At 43.2% G+C, this 21,219-nt stretch overlaps 7 protein-coding genes across 7 annotated transcripts; 1 reads left to right on the forward strand and 6 right to left on the reverse strand.

The window, feature by feature from the left end:
- Positions 1-61: 61 nt before the first annotated feature.
- O0I10_009163 (uncharacterized protein) lies at positions 62-2,638 on the reverse strand (the record flags this gene model as incomplete). The annotated part of the gene is made up of 6 exons (XM_058489160.1): positions 62-1,410; positions 1,466-1,614; positions 1,676-1,745; positions 1,838-1,944; positions 2,009-2,121; positions 2,348-2,638. The coding sequence occupies 6 exons, from the start codon at positions 2,636-2,638 to the stop codon at positions 62-64; spliced, it is 2,079 nt and encodes a 692-aa protein (XP_058340041.1).
- Positions 2,639-3,834: 1,196 nt separating this feature from the next.
- On the reverse strand, positions 3,835-4,957 carry O0I10_009164 (uncharacterized protein; the record flags this gene model as incomplete). Its single annotated transcript, XM_058489161.1, has 6 exons — positions 3,835-4,271; positions 4,338-4,351; positions 4,425-4,566; positions 4,648-4,731; positions 4,802-4,861; positions 4,915-4,957. 6 exons carry the CDS (start codon positions 4,955-4,957, stop codon positions 3,835-3,837), a joined length of 780 nt encoding a protein of 259 aa, XP_058340042.1.
- A 973-nt stretch (positions 4,958-5,930) lies between these two features.
- On the reverse strand, positions 5,931-8,191 carry O0I10_009165 (uncharacterized protein; the record flags this gene model as incomplete). The annotated part of the gene is made up of 4 exons (XM_058489162.1): positions 5,931-6,400; positions 6,469-6,703; positions 6,792-8,048; positions 8,111-8,191. The coding sequence occupies 4 exons, from the start codon at positions 8,189-8,191 to the stop codon at positions 5,931-5,933; spliced, it is 2,043 nt and encodes a 680-aa protein (XP_058340043.1).
- Positions 8,192-10,164: 1,973 nt separating this feature from the next.
- Positions 10,165-11,389, forward strand: O0I10_009166 (uncharacterized protein; the record flags this gene model as incomplete). The annotated part of the gene is made up of 7 exons (XM_058489163.1): positions 10,165-10,249; positions 10,311-10,346; positions 10,411-10,507; positions 10,565-10,574; positions 10,633-10,837; positions 10,900-11,201; positions 11,261-11,389. The coding sequence occupies 7 exons, from the start codon at positions 10,165-10,167 to the stop codon at positions 11,387-11,389; spliced, it is 864 nt and encodes a 287-aa protein (XP_058340044.1).
- A 548-nt stretch (positions 11,390-11,937) lies between these two features.
- O0I10_009167 (uncharacterized protein) lies at positions 11,938-13,119 on the reverse strand (the record flags this gene model as incomplete). The annotated part of the gene is made up of 3 exons (XM_058489164.1): positions 11,938-12,462; positions 12,518-12,895; positions 12,958-13,119. 3 exons carry the CDS (start codon positions 13,117-13,119, stop codon positions 11,938-11,940), a joined length of 1,065 nt encoding a protein of 354 aa, XP_058340045.1.
- Positions 13,120-13,197: 78 nt separating this feature from the next.
- On the reverse strand, positions 13,198-13,549 carry O0I10_009168 (uncharacterized protein; the record flags this gene model as incomplete). Its single annotated transcript, XM_058489165.1, has 3 exons — positions 13,198-13,240; positions 13,318-13,331; positions 13,403-13,549. The coding sequence occupies 3 exons, from the start codon at positions 13,547-13,549 to the stop codon at positions 13,198-13,200; spliced, it is 204 nt and encodes a 67-aa protein (XP_058340046.1).
- A 679-nt stretch (positions 13,550-14,228) lies between these two features.
- Positions 14,229-15,428, reverse strand: O0I10_009169 (uncharacterized protein; the record flags this gene model as incomplete). Its single annotated transcript, XM_058489166.1, has 3 exons — positions 14,229-14,753; positions 14,826-15,203; positions 15,267-15,428. The coding sequence occupies 3 exons, from the start codon at positions 15,426-15,428 to the stop codon at positions 14,229-14,231; spliced, it is 1,065 nt and encodes a 354-aa protein (XP_058340047.1).
- Between the last annotated feature and the right edge of the window lie 5,791 nt (positions 15,429-21,219).

Below are 21,219 nucleotides of genomic sequence, written 5' to 3' on the forward strand. Positions count from 1 at the left end.
GCATCAACTTTATTTTCTTTTTATAAGCCCACTTTAATGATAATCATGCTGACCACAGGAGCTACGCAAAGATTTGGCGAGCAGTAGGAGGATGATGCTGTTGTATCCGTTTCCCCTTTGGCTTTTTTGGTCCATTCCATCGCCTTCCCTTTGTACTTTGCTGTTGTCGTTGACCCGTAGTATTGTTGGTATATCCATTTCGAGCAGGTATTGATGGTGCTGGTGATAGCCAATGTGGCGTTTGGTGGGGTGGTGGTGGTGATGATCGAGTAGCAACCCTTTGGATTCCTCGTGAATTGGACATCTGTTGCTGATGATACTGCTGCTGTTGTTGGATTGGTATGTATTGCTGATGACCATGACCATAGCCTTGTTGTTGCTGTTGATGTTGTTGCTGCTGTTGCTGGTATCTGCCATTGCCGTTCGAGGGCTGGTTTATCGGTGATCGGTGCCTTTTCCCAGATCCTTTGTTGGCTTGTCTTTGATAATTGGGATGATAATAAGATCGATTTACATAAGACGATGGGGCTGCATTTGTGTTGTTGGTGCTGTTGTTGTTGTATTTGGGTCGCGGTATATTGTTGTTGTTCGAGGGGAATGGAGTATATACATTGGAATGATGCGTTTGGTATCTTGTAGGTGAATAGCAATATTGGCGAGGATCTTGGCCAACAAGTGCACTTGGAGGATGAGGAGTGGAGGTTGTTGGATAATACATGTAATATGGATACGATGTCATGTTGTTGTTTGTTAATGATGAAACATTGGATGCATGTTGTGATGGAGGTGGTGGTGCTTGGATAGCATAATGTTGTTGTTGTTGTTGTTGCGTGCGTAAATGATGTTGATGTTGATGATGATGGCGATGATGAGTAGAAGAGGATGATGGTTGTTGTTGTTGTTGTTGTTGGCTTGATGGTAGAACAGGTTGACAAAGCAAATCAAGACTATGAGTCTCCAAAAGAATGTGGACTGCACGTTGAAATTCAATTTTGATGCCAAGCACGGATGCCTCGTCAGCAGAGTTGCCAAGGTTACGGAATACATTGAAAGGCTCCTCCACACATAGCAACCTACTATTTTGGCCCTGATCCCATTCCTTCTCAACTTTGCTCAAATAGCGACCATGCCGCACAGACACGACTTGAGTATCGTAATCAAACTCGTATGCAAAGCGGCGGAAGAAAGCAAATAAAAGCCCTGCCAAACTTTCCTGGTTCCGCCTTCCAAAACCTTGTAGAGCATCGACATTGGTGAAAAATGAGGAATCATGGCCGTGAATAACGACATTGTCGGGAGACTTTTCATGATCCATTTGGTGGAGCACTGGCAAGATGGGAGGTTCACGCATTTGTAAAAAGTTGATGATCATGCATGTCCATGTATATGTGGACAGGGTTCCTCCATAAGCTAAAGTGTTTCATAAGTACATTATAAATGTAAAGTATAAAATGAGGTATTTTACCTGCATCATTCAAGGCACGTTGTCGTGTCCAATGCTTGATTGCCATTGCTAGGGGGCGCACCCTGGGGTCAATGGCACAATAAGTCTTTACCATCTTTGTATTCTGCAGAGCAAGAGTGTTGTTGATATTCATGTCACAAGCCAGTTGTCTATTAAAAGTGATAAAATGAGATTACATTATGGGGGGGAGGAGATGGGATGTGTACTTACAATACTGGGTCCCACATTTTGACAATAGGCACCTTTGCATGTGGCACCATCCACACACGTTCCATCCCGTCTATTATGCAGAAACACAAAAAGTGCCACCCTTGCTTAGTTTTCTGGTATCCATTGACACTATGACTGCCATCCGCCACCATCATCACTTACGTTTACGTAGAGCTGCTGCCAAAGTAGATAATTCCAGATTCGGCCATGTTGTTTTCAAACAAATGTCAACATCTGATGTGCTTGTACCCAAATCATTTTCAGAAGATCTATCATGGAAAAAGAGAGTGAGAAGAAATCGACGTTGGATGAGAGAGCTGACGAGCGCTTTACCCAAACAAATATGCACGAATGTCATGACCAGGCCACTCTTCATTAAGGATTGTCTCGATCTTGTTCACGAATTTTGTACGACGCACATAGGAATCCATTGTGGGTAATAAACTCTACCAATGTATGATGGATTAGAATAAAGGGGAAAGGAGACATAGGGAGTAGCTTTTTGTCGTTGTTGAAAAGGGATGTAGGGATCAAGGGAAACCGCCATTCAATACTCCAAAGTGTCAATATTGCCTTCTCTCTTTCTCTTCTTTTTTTGATCGCTTTTGCATAACGATGGCGATGTGGGCGTGTGGAGATATGGGTGAAAGGGTGTTGAATGTGATAACTTACTTCATGTAACTCGAGTATGTCAACGCTTAATGCATCCTCGATATGTCGGTCAGGGAGAATGATCGGAACACTCGGTGATATGTCAGCATGGTCGTCAACGTCGGGCGCTTGTGGTGAACTTGGCTCGGCAGGAGATGAGAGATCTGTGGATTCGTCCGAGGTGACATCGGAAGCACCATACTCGCGAACAGGCGTACAGGCATGAGGCGATTTGAAAGGATCGTCCAGAGACAGGAATGGCATCACGTGTGGTTCCTCAATGCATAACGACTTGAGTTGTGTAGACAACATAATAAACGCTCAAGTGGTGGAAGAAAGAAAGAGAGAAAGAAAAAGAGAGGCGTGAATAGGTGGTGGTTGTAATAGCAGTAGTAATAGCAGTGTTAATGAATAACGATAACGGTGGGTGGTGGTGTCGGTGTAAGGAACAAGTTTAACTGCTGCTGCTCCTGCTGCTGCTATTGCTGCAAGTTGACAAGGAGACTACTATTGCTACAACAAAGACACACAATAAGCGTGTAGAATGTGGATTGGAATAGAAACGACGTGTATAGAAAGAAGAGGAATTGTGTTGTGTGTGTGAAAGAGTGCAATAATGAATAATGATCCACAAGGGGAAAGAGGTGCAAGCGAGAAAAGTAAAGTAAAGGAGAAAGAGAAAAAGAGAATTGGGTGCCTCTCTCGTATTACAGAAAAAGAAAAACTGAGAGAACGAAAGGAGAACAAAGCAATACCACCATTATTTAACATTCAATCTCTTTACATCGCTGCCGCTGCCGCTGCTACTAGTACGCTTTCTTTTTTTATTCCCTCTCTCTCCCCCACCCCTCATATCATCATCATCATCATCACAATAATCTCGTACATTGCTACTGGTTTGTTTCATCTACTATGGATATTACTTGTATTCATCTTATCCCTCCTCATCCTCCTCCTCCTCCACTGCAAAAGTAACTAGATTCATGTGATATCTGCGCCATGAGAACAAGATGCACACACACAACCAAGTTTACCCATCATCAAGAATAGTACTCTTTGTTACCATCATCACCGGCATGAGCCAAATCCCCCAATTCATGCCGCACACTTGTCCGCCCTTTATCACACACTCAACATCCATTTGGTGCTGTGCAAGTGCTCCTTTCTTATTTTGTTTTGCCCCAGACGATCCACTGTTGTCACGCGACACCTAAACTCTATCACAGACCGTAACACACGTACAAGTCTGTTTTTGACACAGACATCCATCATCACCATGCACCCGGAATGGTGGCACCTATCACTATCCATACCTTTCCCAAAACACTTTTATAATGGTTCAATAGCAAAGATGACGTTGAAAAAGAGTATGGGTGGCAAAATACTAGTGAATGATTCAACACGTAAACAGGTCTTGTGGAAGAGAAATAGCCATGTTCAACTGCGGAAAGTCGGCCCGAACTTGAATGATTGTCAAAAGACCGCGCCCAATACTGGTTTATTACTTTTTACCATGGATCTCTATCCTCTGCCTTTTTAATCATATCATAGAGCACTTGTGACTCGGGTGGTGCAGGCACTTCCCCCTTGAGAATATTTTCAGCCTTGACAGGTCTGCCGTACCATCCAGCATTGGTTTTGCTCAACTCCAATAAGCCCGTTCCTTCGATACTCATGCCTGCAAACAAGCCCTTTGATTTGCTGTAGGAGAAGATAGGTGTCACCTTGCGACTTGAATAATCACCAGAGACGGCTGCTTCACCACCTGCACCAATGGGACCAGCACTCACAGCCAAACTGCCACCCACAGTAACGTTGCCACCACGTGAAAAGGCTCGTACGGATTCATCGCTATTCAAGATCAACACCACGTCCGTGATATCAGCGCCGACTTGAGCACCAATACCCACACCACCCGTGGCTATAGCAGAAGGTGCACTCCATGCTAAAGAAGAAGAAAATAAACATCCCATCCTTTCACAATCTATCAAATCCACTACTTTTTACTTACATCCATCGGGTAATCTAAAAGATGTACAATGGGCATTCATATGATTAATGCAAAATCATGCACGTGATATGGATGGTCAAGTTTTACCTTGCAACAACAATGCCGCTTCCTGCACGTCCACTCCATAAAAAGCCAGCCTTGACAACTGTAAAGATGGCTAAGCCTTTGGCTTCCTTGATCACCTTGACAGGAATCACCGTATCAAATCCATTCTCGATCTCCTCTTTGACTATAAACATACAACAACGCTATCAGCTGCTATTGTATTGTACCACGTGCCACCGCCTCTCCTTTGATGTTATATACTTACGGATAAACTGCTCGAGGATCCTTGCAGCCTTGGCAGACTCTTCACTCAATGTACCAACAACAGGCGAGTTAAACTTGGTCGCTCCTATAGGTTGAAATGGTAAGCCTAAAGTATACTCCCATTGCCGATCCATGTCACGACGATGGCCACCTACCTGACTTTTCGGCATAGTCACTGATGCTGCGTCCAGCTTGCTGTCCAAAAGCAGTTGCACCTAATGGCCACCGTGATTACCAGTTCATTCAGAGCATTCAATAAAGCACATACCTTGAGCAGCTTGTGATACTTGGTCCTTGAATTTGTTAAACATGAAAAAGTGGGAAAAGAGAGCTAGTGGAAAATCGACAGGGTTCTAAATCATGTTATCTTAGCTGAGTGGTCTGATCACATGCATGGACTTGGGTCTCAGACATCAATCATCTTCCATTCTCTACATTGTTGTTGTTACATTGCTCTTTTGAAACATGTTATTTACGCGTGCATGGATATGCTACCATGGATCTGATTCTTCGATTCATTTGTCGCGATAAGGTCTTTCTTAGTGCTACCGTCACAGGATCATGTTGGTAGGTATTCCATGACCCAATGATATCATGAGGAACGTAATCATTTGAGAAGCAACAGGTAATTTGACAGACATCCACATGATTGCCAAGTCCTCTTCCACTGGTGAGAAGATGACACGTATATCGATTGGGAAAATTGCCAAGATAGGATGCGCTTTTGCCTGCTGCAAGTTGTCTTTACCATGGAAGTCCATATCGACGAGCATTATTAGATCATCACATTGCAAAGGGTGATTGAATGATATACCACACTTTATGGCGACTTCCTTTACTTCTAACTTTTAATCATCCTTGGCACACAATGATCCCTCCACGACTAACCAAAATTGGCATTTTAAGCGCATTATGAACTAAAACGTAGTATACGAGATAAGCACAAGGTAATGCAACATTCATGATAGCAGCTCAAATCGGGCATGAATGAACAAAAAGATGGTTTGATAATATCAAAGAAAAGGAGAGAATCATTGTGTATCATCACTTTTCATCATTGCTGTGGATCCCCACCCCTCTTTGGTAGTAGTCGGCGATGGATACGGTTGCCATGGTAACCCCGTTTTGATGCTAAGAGTACGTATTTTTTTTATACATGAGTAATGAAATGAAAGCAAGAGACGTGTGTATGATTGCAAAATGTACATGAAAATGTTATATATGTAAAAAATAGTAATATGTGGTGTGTTGACGATGTGGGGGGGGTGGTTTGGTCTATATGTGTCATGATGATGCATGAGAGTCACTAGTAATTGGTTTGGTGAACCATGGAAGGGTTTCAATGTCAGCCAAATTGATACGCTTGTCAGGTTGTCGTTTAAGAATACGTTCGACCACTTGTCTTGCCTCCGTGCTGATGGTACGTTCAGGATGCTGTTGCCAGTCTGCCGAGGGCCATCGATACTCTGCACTCACGATGCGATAATAGAGATGCGAAACCTTCTCACCGCGTGCTGGATTATACATAAAAGGCAAATAACCGACAAGGAGTGCGTAAAGGATAATACCCATAGCCCAAGTATCCGTGCGGCGTCCATCATAGCCCATGCTTTGTACAATTTCGGGTGCTGCGTATTCCTCACTTCCGCATCGGGTCGTTAATATGGGTGCTGTCGGATCAATCACACGAGCAAGTCCAAAATCCGTCACCTTGAGTCGGGGATGGCCGTCTTTATCCATGTGAATGAGAATGTCTAGCACAATAGCGCAAATGGTTAATCATCACTCGCTTGGTCCAACCTTGTTTTGCCCATACACTTACTTTCAAGCTTAAGATCACGATGAACAATATTGTGCTCATGCAGCCATAGCACCACATGTAATAACTCGGTAAAGATACGTCGAATCAATTCCTCATCCACAGGTTTTCTTGATTGATGCATTTTTTGTACGAAATCAAAGAGCTCGCCGCCTTGTGCGTATTCCATGACAATGCATAAATGTTGTTCGGTCTCCATGGTGGCTTCAAGATGCACAATGGATGGGTGATCAATAAACTATAAATACACATACATGGCATTTGTCAATTCTTCCCACTGCCTATTGTTGTATGTATGTGTGTGTGTGTGTGTGTGACCTGCTTACCTTTAATACACCCACTTCACGTTCAATACTGGATCGTATCCTGGCATCGGTAGCAATTCTATCCTTGTTGATCATCTTGATAGCAAATTCAACACCATCATTGATACGCGTTGCCAAATACACCTTTGAAAATGCACCCACACCGATCAAGCGCCGAATCTTGTAATCACCGATTTGTTTACCCACAATATCCTCTTCAGTGTACTGCATGGGTGAAGGCGATGGAAACTTGTATTCACGATTCATGGTAGGTGGAACGAGTTTGTGATTGGTTGTGGATACCACATCATCCAAATCTCCAAGCATTGGTTCCTCGGATAGTGACGGAAGCTTATTTTTGGGTCGTCCGGGAGTCCACGAAGGTGAAGTGACAATGACGGGTATACTCTGTGAAGGAGGTTCCAATGATGATGATGATTGTGGTGGTAGTGGTGCTATGGTGGTGGTAGTGTTGGTGATGTTGGTTGTTGTTGTTGCTGTATTATCGGATGCATGTTCAGGAGGCTTATCATCTTCACTTGTTGGTGTCACCGGTGATAATTGAGGTGGAGAAACAATAGGGTGTTTAGGGAAAAGTCGATGTTGACGAGAATGCATCGATGCACTTCCTGGAGCAGGACTTGGTAATGGCATAATTTCATCATCATCATCATCCGAAGAAGAGGAAGAAGAATATGAACGATGACCAGTAGGTTGTAATCCTGATGATGCAGCTTTATCTGATGTTGATGTTGTTGTTGTAGTTGATGCTGATGGAGACGATGTTGATGCATGCTGACGATAATTGTTGGGAATGGGTGATGGTGCAGGAGGAGCCATTTTGTTCGCTGCCACCAGATGTCTTAGTCGATTGGCAAAGGTCATTCGACGACTTGATCCCATATCATCATCGCCATCCAACAATACTTCATTATCATTCATGGTGATAGGAGCACTGATAGGTCCATGCGCGCTGTCACTTGATCTTCTTGGAGATGACGCTGAGATCGAAGAAGCCAATGGAGGTGGTGGTCGAGGTACTGATAGGGTGCTTGTACTAAAGAAGGCATCTGTCTTGGTGCGATCATTGGTAACAACTTGTTCATCATGGTTCTTGCTTCCTTCTTGTTGTTGTTGTTGCTGCTGCTGTTGAGACGACGACTGATCCTTCATATCCAAGTTGGTTGTAATAATCCCAAGCCCTATTGATGCTTGTTGACGCTTATGCCCGCGTGCTGGTTTTGCACCATTGTTGGTGGACTCCTTTGACACCGTCGACTAGCATGTTGAATAGTTCAGTATACCTGTAATGGTCGAATGAGGAAGAATGGAGGATATACCTTGAGAGGGGAATCAGAGACATTGAGATCGACGGCATGAGACCGTTGTTGTTGGTGCAGCGTGGAGCTGTTTGTTGACATTCGAACACGCGAAAAGAGAAGGAAGAGGAGGAAGAAGGATAGTAATAAATGGTATCAGTTGTATGAGTGAGAGAAAGAGAGAGTGTGTGTGTGTGAGTGGAGTGTGTGGGAAGAAGAGTGAAGAAAGAGATCTGCAGGTATATAAAAGACGAGTGAGCTGAATATAAATCAAGCGGAACCCCACCTTCTGGAGGCAAAAAGGCCAAGATGTATTTAATAGCGCCTAGAAAAGTTGACCTTTCTTATAACGGAGGATTTTTGCATTGTGCCTCGACTCATTATGTGTGCATTTATATCACATTTACACCTTTTCACACACACTTGCACTCACACTTTCACTCACATGAGATGATCCAGGGCCAAAAAAAGGGACCCACCAGCATTTGAATGAGAGTATCCAATCCCTTTGATGCCAAAGTACCACATGTTCCCGCTGGTTGGAAAAAGTGTCCTGCTTATTCATTACCCAGCAACCATCCACAACTACACACACACACACACACACACAAAACCCCCCTTTTCCTATATGGCAGTGCGCCATTTTCTCTCCTTGTTTTGCAACCGCCCTCTATGCCATGATCGGACGAATCGCTCACCCCCACACACTCTCTCACACAGAGCACCGTGGTTGGTTTTACAAGACTTCCCTTTCACATACGTCTTGTGGTATGCATACGGCAACTGTCATTTCCGATATATGCACATCCAATGCAGCTCTCACGGAACAAACCAATGCTATTGCACATGACATCAACAACTCTACCATCGCTAATCCGATATTGTGCTTTGTATGTGTGTTTTTTTTAGATTTGTACTAGTACCAATAAGATCTCTTTGTTTAATGCCGATGAAGCATCGATATCCCATGCTTTTGTACTAGCGCATATGGACAAAAAAAGGTATCTGATCAGGACATTAAAAAATAGTTGACCATTGGATCATGCCAAGATGTTCCTGTTGTCGTCGAAATATACCCACTCCTCCTACTCCTCTTTCTCTTTTTGCTCTCCTGCCCTTTCCTCCATCCTTATACATATATGTATTTTGCTTTCATGTATGTATTCTTCAGTCATTTGATATATAGAAAACAGGGGGCTATAGCTTCTTCCCTTACATGATTGCAGATGATTGATATCGTATGTGCTGTGATTGTTTACTACACGCATGATAAATCGACAAGACATCACCTTATTCAGTCGTTTCATGCTACGTTTCCAACGTTCAAGGAGGGATGAACAGGTATACTTGATAGTGGTGTCATTATTGCTGGAAACAATCAACATCTGATTTACGAATTTTGGCAACAATCAGCACCCATCTTGGCTTTGTTGTGAGCTTGCTCCTCACATGATGAATGTGACATGTGACATACATTTTGCTGCTGCTGTTAACATATAATAACAACGTACGAGTGAGACAATTAAAAAGAACCACAATACTACGACTTGTTTGTGGTACATATGCATTGATCACAGAAATGTTAGGCTCTTATCCATAAAGCTGTGCAGACGTGGGCGGATGTCATTAATGGAGTCGACATCGCTCGTGTATACCTACCTCTTCTTTGCTCACTGTGCAACAGCCCTATGTTGGCATTTTGATTTCGGAGTTGGGTTTCCATGACAAAGATGATGAGACGTGGTTGCGCAGGTTACAACAACAATGGTAACAACGACAGCAATGACACTTGGATTAGGCAATAGTAATAACATCTTGTTTTTATATCCACTAAATGTTTCACATGATTTCTTATGATAATTGGGTAGAAAAAAAAGAGCATTGTGGGAGATCTTGTGTGTAAGAGAGGGGATGGGGGGCAAAAAGTAAGGATGGCATGCAGGTGTTGTGTACCACATATGGAAGGTGCACCAGAGGTGCATTGCATCTCTTCTATTCTTCCTCCTTCTACCCGCGCCTACTTTATTTCTTTCTCTACTCTTCCACGCCACAAAACACATTCACTTTTTGATATCATGGGAGAATCACGTATGGAACTAGTTGCTTGGTTGAACGACCTTTTACAGCTCAACTATCGCAAGGTCGAACAAGCTGGAACAGGTAGGCGCCTTCATTCCTGTCATGTAGCGAGGACACGCTCACTCATCGTCGCAACATTTAGGTGCTGCGTATTGTCAAGTTATGGATTCAATCTTTGGTAGGGCAATGGGAACAACGTGGCTTGCACTGAAAAGGCTTATTGAGATTCCCGAGGTCAACAGGCGATGTGCGTTTGAGCAAGGTCAAGTTTGATACAAAACACGAGTACGAGTATGTTGGGAACTACAAGGTGTTGCAGCATACATTCGATAAGCACAAGTAAGTGATATTGGATACGTCTTTTTACGCGTATATTGACACTTGCATTGTATATAGGATCGATAAGGTATTGATGATGATGGCAGATCCGCTTCGAGAAAAGAGTTTAACATTGGAGCCAATAGATCATCCCTGTGGAACGTCTCATGAAGTGCAAGTTACAAGATAATCTCGAGTTTATGCAATGGCTCAAGCCGTTTTGGGAACAAAACTATCCTGGTGGTGAATACGATGCTGTGGGACGACGAGCTCATGGAGCTGCCAAGGCACGCGCTGTTCGTTCAGGTGCTGCTGTACCAGCTGTACGCAAAACCCCTGGATCTAGTAGTGGTAATGTTATACAATGCCTCGATGTGAATGGTGCCCAAAGTTGACATTTGCATCCATCCTAGCACGCACCAATTCACGTGCACCCTCTGCCACATCAGGTCGTCTCTCATCAAGCAGTGCTAGTGCTAGTGCTATGGATAATCATTCGGCTTCCATGGTGATCGATCTCCAAAAACAAGTATCAGAGCTCAAGTTGACAGTGGATGGATTGGAAAAGGAGCGTGATTTCTATTTTGGCAAGTTGCGTGATATCGAGATCCTCGTTCAAGAACAACTGGATGCGGTTGAACAAGAACATGGCAACACGGATGCACCAGAAATCAATGTCCTCAAGGAAATCCAAACGGTCTTGTACAGCACCGAGGTAAGTAATGTGCAATCATCGTGCAATGGATTGCCAATGACTAATGATAACTGCTGCAGGATGGTTTCGAGGTTCCTCCTGAGGACGACGACGTTGCTGCTGCTGAAGTCGGTGGAATGGTGGATCATCATCATGCAGTACCTGCTGCAGGGGCCCATCAGCAAGATTTTGATGACGAGACATTCTAAGCTGCAACTAGAAAGAGCAACAACATACCATAGTAGCGAGGATCCAAAAAAGTATCACCCAATAAGAGCATGGCTTATTACCAAACGATCGATTTCATGGTGAATGGGACAAAGAGTTGGGATACATGGTATTCGGGATGAAGGATGGCAATCTTAAACCCGTAGCAGGCATGGCTTAAGAGTAATTGAGATGATGTTGCAAATAAGAGATTGGGCGACTAAGAATCATGATTCATTGGTGGAGTACGAGCATTGATTAGAACAAGGGCACTTTATTCAAGAGTCGTGGGTAATGCGAGGAGAATGAGCGTAACTCATCAACGACCATGAATACGTGTTTCAAAATATTGATCGTTGTGTCACTACGTTAAGGTACACCAAATCCCAAACCTTGTGTTCGTTAGGAAGATCATCACCAAACCCATCAACTTATTCGTGATCCCGTAATGTGATCAATAAATAAACACACGTTCCTGAAACATGATTAAAGTTTTTGCTTTACGTGGTAGCATCCATTACTATTATACAAAGAAAAGGTTGCTAGGGTATCACACTTTTTTGAATATAGACCAACCACCAATCATGATCCTAAGCACCAGCATCAAGAATGCAACGAAAAAATAAAGCACAGCTGAGAAGATGATAGGTGTTTGGTAGTTTGGTACGTCCGTTTGGTTGACTATCATCGAGGCCAAAGGCTGCCCAAGTAAACCACCGAAGCTCCAAGTAAAAAGCGCCCAACCAGAACCAACTTCGGAACGTTCGATGCCTACGCAATCAATGATCACGGCAATGATCAGGCTATTGAATGCCCCTACTCCAATTCCATGTATCACAGCAAAAGCCCAAAAGCTTGCTGCAGTCGTCGCCGTGAACCAAATCGATAGCTGAATGACGACACACAACATCCCACTGAATATGGCCATATTGAAGCGACCAAGATAGTCTGCCACAAAATTCAAGGTGATTGAGCCAACCGAATTGAAGACAGCCATAATCCCAGTGATATTGGCAATGCTCCAGGGATCGATACCAATGCTCTCGGCGTATGGACCTATGAAGCTTGCGGGAACCTGACACGGGTTTAGTCATACACAACCACTCCTACACGATACGCTTGACACTTACAAAAAAGACGAAGGCACCAACAAAATGACCCGTAATCAAGATGACATACTTCTTATTCTTGAACACCGAAAAATCAAGGAAAGGAACCGATTTTGATTGAGGATTGAGCTTGGTGCATAATGCTGCTGCTATGCCGCATAACACTAGTTCAATGAATCCAAGAATACGAAGAGCCCAACGATAGCCCACAGTTTGAAAACATGCAGTTACGATGTTGGAGTATGCAATCGAAGAAAATCCAATGCCTGACATGCAAATGCCGATTGCCCACGCGCGCTTAGTCTCAAACCATGTCATGGTTTGATTCATGCAAGGATAAAACACCAAGGATGAGCCGATGCCACTTAGGATCCCTTGAGTTATCCACAGCTGCCAAATCTATAATAAGGAAGAGGCATTCGTAATAAGCAAGGATACCAATCTTTCATCAAAAAAGGTACCTCGTTTGTAATGCTGGCAAGCATTTTCGACAATACAGTGATCAAGCCGCCAATAGCAATGATGTATCGGTCATCCATTTTTGAGCTTGTCCACGCATAGAGTGGTCCTGCAGCATTACCAAGGCATCCAGCTAATGAGCCGATCCAGCTTAGCTCTGTCATGCTATTGGGATACACCGTTGTATTGTAGTAATTGAAAAAGACAGTCCAACTAAAAGAGAAATGGGTTAGATAATGGGTTTACTTGCTTGGATCAGGAACGTACACTAAGCTCAAGCCCGCCCTATTATGCATCGTCACGTTTGAAGGTAAAGGTTAGATGATACTACTGCTATAGAAGCCTTTCATAATAGTACATACGTTCCAGCGAGCCCCTAAGGATAGGAAAAGAAGACACGATCAGCATTGATGCCTTTTTATGTTCGATCCTCAGCATAAAACTCACACAAAACGATCCAAAGACAACCAACCAAGCCTTCCAACCACCATCTGGTGGTTCTTTCCACTCGACATTTTTCGTTGGCTCATTGACAACGGTGGTAGCCTCAATCGATTTCTCATCAATCGCTGTGTCGCTTGCCCTTGAGCTCATTGAATCAAAAGAAAAGATAGATCAACCGAAAATGTAACCGAATGATCGAAGGAAATAAGAATAACAACGCCATCGCCACATTATGTACTGAGACGTTTCGTATGATCCTGTACTACCAAAATGGCTTAATGTGTTGTTTTCTTGTGTAGCCTTTCGTTATGTGTCATGATCTCTACCAAGTAAACAAGAAATAAACACGATCCTATACTTTCCATCATCCTAACACGGGATTGAATGCTACTGTATCATGCATGCCGAATCATCCTTTTTCGCTGACATGATGATCAGCATTCAATAAGCTCTCCAATAAGCTGATGTTGTTACCGGGAGGATGACCTGCTGATGCTCCATCCTTACGACATGAGTTAGACCCATCTTCGATAAGGCATGGTCTGTGCCTCCTATTATTTGTGGGTTACTCAATTTTATAGTGCCAAGTCATATGACTAGGATTGGTATTGTGGCCCTAACACTAATTCAACGCAAAGACTTACACAATAAACAAGTACTTTTAAGCAACTAGCGCCCAACCAATATATAGATGCATGTTCCTGAAGACTTGTAATTGAGATTAATTTGCTATGTAGAAGAGAATAGCTACAATTATCTATTATGTAATAATGACAAGGAAAAGTGTTGGCCCGTGATGATGCGTATCGCCAAAGAACGGGACCTGATATCACACCTTTTTCAATATTGACCAACCACCAACCATGATCCTAAGCACCATCATCAAGCATGTAACAAAGAAGCAAATAGAAGCAGCGAAGACAATGGCCGTTTGGTAGTTGGGCACATTGGTCCGATTAATAATCATAGAGGCGAAAGGCTGGCCAAGTAAACCACCAAAGCTCCCAGTGAAGAGGATCCAACCAACACCGATTTCGGAACGTTCGACGCCTACGCAATCGACGATAACGGCAATGATCAGAGTTCCAAATGACCCTATTACCATGCCGTATAGTATAGCGAAAGCCCAAAAGCTTGCTGCTGTTGTTGCGGTGAACCATACTGATAGCTGGATGATGACACATAACAACCCTGAGAATACCGCCATGTTGAAGCGACCCAGATGATCTGCCACAAAGTTGAGGATAATTGAGCCAACCGAAGCAAAGATAACCATAGACCCAGTGATGTTTGCGATATTCCATGGATCGATGCCGATGCTTTTGGCATATGGAGCAATGAAACCTTCGGGGATCTTTTGTATGACATATGATTTGTATCCAAGCCTTGCGGATCATTTCATCTCATATAATTACAAAGCACTTACGTAGAAAGCGAATGCACCAATAAAGTGCACAGGGACTAAAATCACATACTTCTTATTCTTGAACACTGAAAAATCAAGGAAAGGAACCGCTTTTGACTGTGGATTGAGCTTGGTGCATAGTGCTGCTGCTATACCGCACAACACCAGCTCAATGAATCCAAGAATACGAAGGGCCCAACGATAGCCCAAAGTTTGAAAACATGCAGTTGCAATGTTGGAGTATGCAATAGAAGAAAATCCAATGCCTGACATACAGCAGCCGACTGCTAAACCACGACGTTTCGCAAACCATGTCATGGTTTGGTTAATGCAAGGATAATGAACCATTGACATTCCAAGACCACTCAACAAACCCTGAGTTATCCATAGCTGCCAAATCTATAAATGAAGAAGCATGAATATTAGATAGTAAGATAATGCCAACATTCAATCCAAAAATACCTCATGTGTAATGCTGGCAAGCATCATTGACACTGCTATGACCAAACCCCCAATAACAATAGCGTATCGATCATCCAATTTTGAGCTTGTCCACGCATAGAAGGGTCCTGTAGCATGTCCAAAACACACCGCCAAAGAACCGATCCAGCTTAGCTCTGTCATACTATTAGGGTACACGTGGCTGTTATAATAGCTGAGGAATACACTCCATCTAAGGGGCTAGTCGTAAGAACCTCAAGCGAATTGCATAGATCAAAAAGCAAGTTACATACATCGCAGCGACGCCGGAGCTATTCATCGTCATGGTTGATAAGCATGTTTTATATGGTCTCACATAGCAACGGGCAAGTACATATCTTCCAGCGAGCCCCTATGGGTCAAGAAATCAGAATCAGCATCATCATTGTTTTCACATTGAGCCTGTTGTTGTTTTTTCAACGCACACAAAATGATCCAAAGACGACCAACCATGCTCTCCAACCACCATCTGGTGGTTCTTCCCACTCGATATTTTTCGATGCCTCATTGACAGGGTTGGCATTATCAGTTGGTTCCGTTTCAATAGCTGTTTTACTTGCTTTCGAGCCCATTGGATTAGAAGAATGAAGAATAAAGACCTTTCCAAAATGGAAAGGGTATCAAGGGAAGCAAAAAATAAACGCCATAGATGCATAGCTGATTTGTTTTTTGTGTATCTTCTGCTACAGCGATACGTAGATGCATGGCTTGAGTGTCATCCCGCCCGCATGATATGCCAAATCTTAACGTAGAGATACAAGCTAATGCATGCGTTATGGCTATCCACATCATCCTTTTACCCCGTCTCACATAGTTAATTCGTGACGAATTACGTACGCCACGGACAAACGTCAATTTGGAGAGGTCATTAGGGCCACACATACATGCATTATCCCATACAAACATGCATCTTTCTGTTGTTCGCCTTGTACCTGGGCATTTAATGGGATATCGAAGCTTAACAACCATGGGCCTATCTTGCCGCTTTTACATGTTTGATTACTAAACCTACATAGTGAACTATATCCTACGTACAATGTTATTGGATAGCGCTGGATTGAATCGAAGCAAGTTAAAAGAATCCATCTCTTGGTTGATGCTATGACCAATGGCATATTGACATGCCTGCTACTGCTGAGAGTTTGGCGTCGAAGGAATCCATGGAAACGGCAAATAGCGTAAAAAGAATAAAGTACCTCTGATGATGGTTCATTATGAAGCCACTAATATCCCAGCACCTCGTTGTTATCCTACTCTCATTGTCGTTGTTGCCATTGTCATATTTGACTCCTTATAAGGCATACCCTCATCATCTCGCTTGATGATGCATGTGCTCTTACATATAGCACATAACCTTTGATGTAGCTACCCTCCGCGATGCATCTGCAACCACTCTCACCTACCATACGATTTGATCGTGTTTGGAATTTGATGGATCGCACTAAGCATACACCAAGTTCGCTTGCAAAGTGTCATAAAACCTCATCATGATGGTGATTGTGCAGCATAACTCAAAGAAAAGCTTGCCAACTACACTTCCATTATCAAATCCTCCCTATCCGGCGACCTTTTGCTTTCATATTTAACCAGAGGAATACCAAACATTCGTTCTTGATATCGACAAATGACTTAATCCAAAAGCAACCCTTTAATCCAATATCATTCACAAGAGATAGATTGAGAAGTACAACAAGTTGCTGCAATGGGGGTGATACATCGATTCTGGTAGCTTCTATCTTTTGGGCGTGCATTGTGCAAGGTGAATGGATGAACGTGAGGTGAGCACTTGATCCGTGGTAGCAAACTACATGCATATCGTCGAAACATGGTGTTGGATGATGATGGTTGTTGGTTGACAGGTTGCACAAGGGTGATGATGCTAGTAGGCTGTCGAGTAGCATAATTGAATGCACCAATCGTCCAGGGATGATAGCGTCAAGCATAACGGTAAAGTTGACAATGGATACATAGCCATAGCCATAGCCACATCCACATCCACATCCATAAGTCGTATGTATTGAACCAAGTTGCTACTCGTAAATGAAGCTGCATGTATACAATGACTGTTCATATAAACAAGGCCGTAAGACAAGTTGCTGCAAGGGAAGAGCGCTGTTTGTGGCGATGGAGTAAAGGATTCGCTAATAGCAATTGCTGGAATGAATGCTGTTACGATTGATCGTGGCAGAGAAGCGTACAAGAGCGTGTGTTGTGTCAAGAGACTCGTGTGTTGTAGATGAGCGACAAGAGAGCTGTATACACGCCATGCACTTGAGATTCAGCTATAGACAATCGGATCAAGGCAGTTGTAGGATTGACATCATGGGTTGAAGCAGGACAATCGTTCGCATGTAGTAGTTGTATACTTGAATGGGTCAACAGTTGAGAATGGGAGGAGAAGTGGCAATGAGCTGGGAGTGGAAGAAGTGAAAATTAAAATAGGTCAATCTGATGTTGAATGATACTTCTTTGTTTGAGCGTTGCTCAATCATATCCCCTTGAATCATGAAAGTTAAATGATGGGCATGCTGGGCTGGAGCAAGACAATCCTTCGTATGCATTGGATTGGACAACAAAGGTTAATGGGAGGAATGGGCTATTAGCCGGCTGTTTACAAATAACTTACCAATTTGATTCTTCTGATATTGGATGATGTTTCTGTGTTTGAGCGTTTTTCAGTCAAATCTCATCGGATCAAGAAAGTTGAATGATGGGCATGCTAGGCTGGAGCAGGACAATCGTTCGTATGCATTGGATTCGACAACAATGTAGAATGGGAGGACTAAGGATATTAGCTGGCATTTTGAACTATTCCTAAATAGTGTACAAGAATCATGCATCGCCTGTGCTGAATGACTCAAGTTACACAAACACGTCTGCTGCATCTTTTGCTCTATTATAGTCATACTACTTTGCATTAATCAAAGACCACTTCTCATATAGCATCACGCTTACAAACATAAAGGTGCCTGTATCTCCAAACTTTACAATCAAACGTGGGCTCTTTAATAGATCAACGTGCTCGTCGGGGTCAAAGGAATCTTGTATTAAAGTATGAAGTTCATCGTGGGCAATCCCAGATTTCGCAATGTCGCTACCAGCCAAACTGGATCCGGGGCTCAACCTCTTTCGACGACGATCAAAAATATATTTTTTGGACTAGTTGCGACATTGAACGTGAAACTTTCACACAAGGTGCAGTTGGCCAAGCCGAGCCCATTGCTCTATTCAAAACCCCACGTTTCATTGTAAAGTTTGGAGATACAGGCACCTTTATGTCTGTAAGCGTGATGCTATATGAGAAGTGGTCTTTGTTCATTGTGAAGTGGCTGGACCCTGGCAGAGCGAAAGATGCAGAGGGTCGTATTGTGTAACACAGCTACGTTTGCATGAATGAAAGGGTCAATGTATAATTACTTTATGGATCATCTAGGAACAGGCATGTATTGCTAGCTAACGGCCACTTTTATCCAATCATCATTGTTGCGAGATCCACTGCATGGGAACGATGCCCCTGCTCTAGACATTCATTTCCATGACAGTAGTTGATCCGAGCTGATTTGACTGAGCTTACGGTCAAAGAGAGATTACATCACTCTTGGACATCAAGCACGCTCGATGTACTAACCGATGTAACTTGTGTGAGCGTAATTAACCAAATAAAGCTCGGATCAACCTACTTAATCATGGAAATGAACGTCTAGAGCAGGAGCATCGTCCACCTACAATAGAATGCACAGCAGTTAGAATGCACAAAAAAGTGGCTATTAGCTGCCAATGTATGATATGAAAATGAGAGTTGCGTACCTATCATGCATTGTCCCTGAAGTCCTGACTTTTTACCTGAGTCACCCAAAGAGGTCCTTCTGCATCTTTGGCTCTCCAGGGTCTAGCTACTTGGCAATGAACAAAGACCACTTTTCATATAGCATCACGCTTACAAACATAAAGGTGTCTGTACCTCCGAACTTTACAATGGAACGTGGGGTTTTGAATAGAGCAATGTGCTCGGCTTGGCCAACTGCACCTTGTATGAAAGTTTCACGATCAAGCTTGCCAATCCCAGATTTCGCAATGTCGCCACCAGCCAAACTAGATCTGGGGGTCGACCTCTTCGACGACGACGACCAAAAAATATTTTTTTGGGCTAGTTGCGACATTGAACGTGAAACTTTCACACAAGGTGCAGTTGGGCTGCCGAGCCCATTGCCCCGGTTCATATCCACGTTTCATTGTAAAGTTCGAGGTACAGGCACCTTTATGTTTGTAAGCGTGATGTTATATGAGAAGTGGTTCTTGTTCATTGCCAAGTAGCTGAACCCTGGCAGAGCAAAGGATGCAGAGGAACCTCTTTGTGTAACTCAGTTATTTTTATGCATGACCGTAAAGGGATGGAAGGATGATATTGCATACTATTGACAATAGCCCATACATTGCCAGCTAATAGCCACTTTTGTGCATTCCGAACTTTTGTGCATTCCATCATAATGGAACGATGCTCCTCCTCCAGACATTCATTTCCTTGATTCAATTATCTTGGATCCGAGCTGATTTGGCTGAGCTACGGTCAAAGAGATTACATCAATCCAGACATCAGCATACATTCGGATGTCTCAGCCGATTAATCCTTGTTCGACCGTAACTCAACCAAATCAGCTCGGATCAACCTACTTGAATCATGGAAATGAATGTTCGGAGCACGAGCATCATTCCCATCACGTGGATTTCGCAACAATGCTGATTGGATAAAAGTGGCTATTAGCTGCCAATGTATGACCTTGAAAATGAGGGTTGCGTACCTGTCATGCATTGTCCCTGAAGTCCTGACTTTTTAGCTGGAGTTTATACAAAGAGGCCCTTCGCATCTTTTGCCTGTCAGGGTCCACCTACTTCACAATGAACAAAGACCACTCTTTCATATAGCATCATGCTTACAACATAGTATGTCGTATTCCAAAATTTACAATGAAACATGGGGTTTTTATTAGGAGCAATGTCACCAACTGCACCTTGGGTGCAAGTTTCAAGTTCATCGTGGCTAATCCCAGATTTTCGCAATGTCGCCACCAGCCAAACTGATCCAGGGGTCGACCTCTTGAAACTTTTTCGACGACCAAAAAAATATTTTTTGGGCTGTTATGACATTGAACACGAAACTTTCACACAAGGTGCTGTTGACCAAGCCGAGCCCATTGCTCTATTCAAAACCCCGCGTTTCATTGTAAAGTTTGGAGATGGCAGCACGTTTATGTTTTACCTATGCTGTAAGCGTGATGGAGTTGCTTTTTCCTAGTGGATGGTGTCGGCTGCATTAACGGAAAGATGAAGAGCTGAGTGAAACGGCATGCGGTGGTGTCACAGACACGTCCTTGACAGGTTGCTACACAAATGGATGATGATGATGATTGCCTTTTTGTGAAGGTACGTAAGTAAAACAGCATCTAACCATGAAGGTGTGCCAAGATATGTATCACATTTGCATGTAGGAGAAGGTTTGAGCTGCATAAACTAATTTGTATATGTAAAAAGATACATATACATATTGAATGAGTCACTCATCCTGAAACTCAATGGAGGGATCTCTTCACTTTTTCTCTTCTCAAGCTCATCCCACTTCCCACTCCTCCTTATTGTATCGTGTGAGCCATGTACTTGCATGACCGATAACCTGGCCACCTTTATTATTCCATCTTCGAAGCAATAGTATAACCACAAGCTAGCAACCTCCAACAAGCGTGTAATAAATAAACAATGCTTTATTTCATCTAGCTATCTTGCTATGTACTGTACATTGCCACCACCATCCTCGTAGTCGTCCTCCACCATCATTCCTACTCGTACTCATCACCAGTCGTCAATCTCATCCGTCACACCAACATCCAAAAATACACAAGTTGAAAAGAATGAGCAATACGTAACTGAACGAAGTACTACT

This window comes from Lichtheimia ornata, assembly GCF_029851405.1.
Source record: "Lichtheimia ornata isolate CBS 291.66 chromosome Unknown scaffold00052, whole genome shotgun sequence".
NCBI classification, from domain to species: Eukaryota; Fungi; Mucoromycota; class Mucoromycetes; order Mucorales; family Lichtheimiaceae; genus Lichtheimia; species Lichtheimia ornata.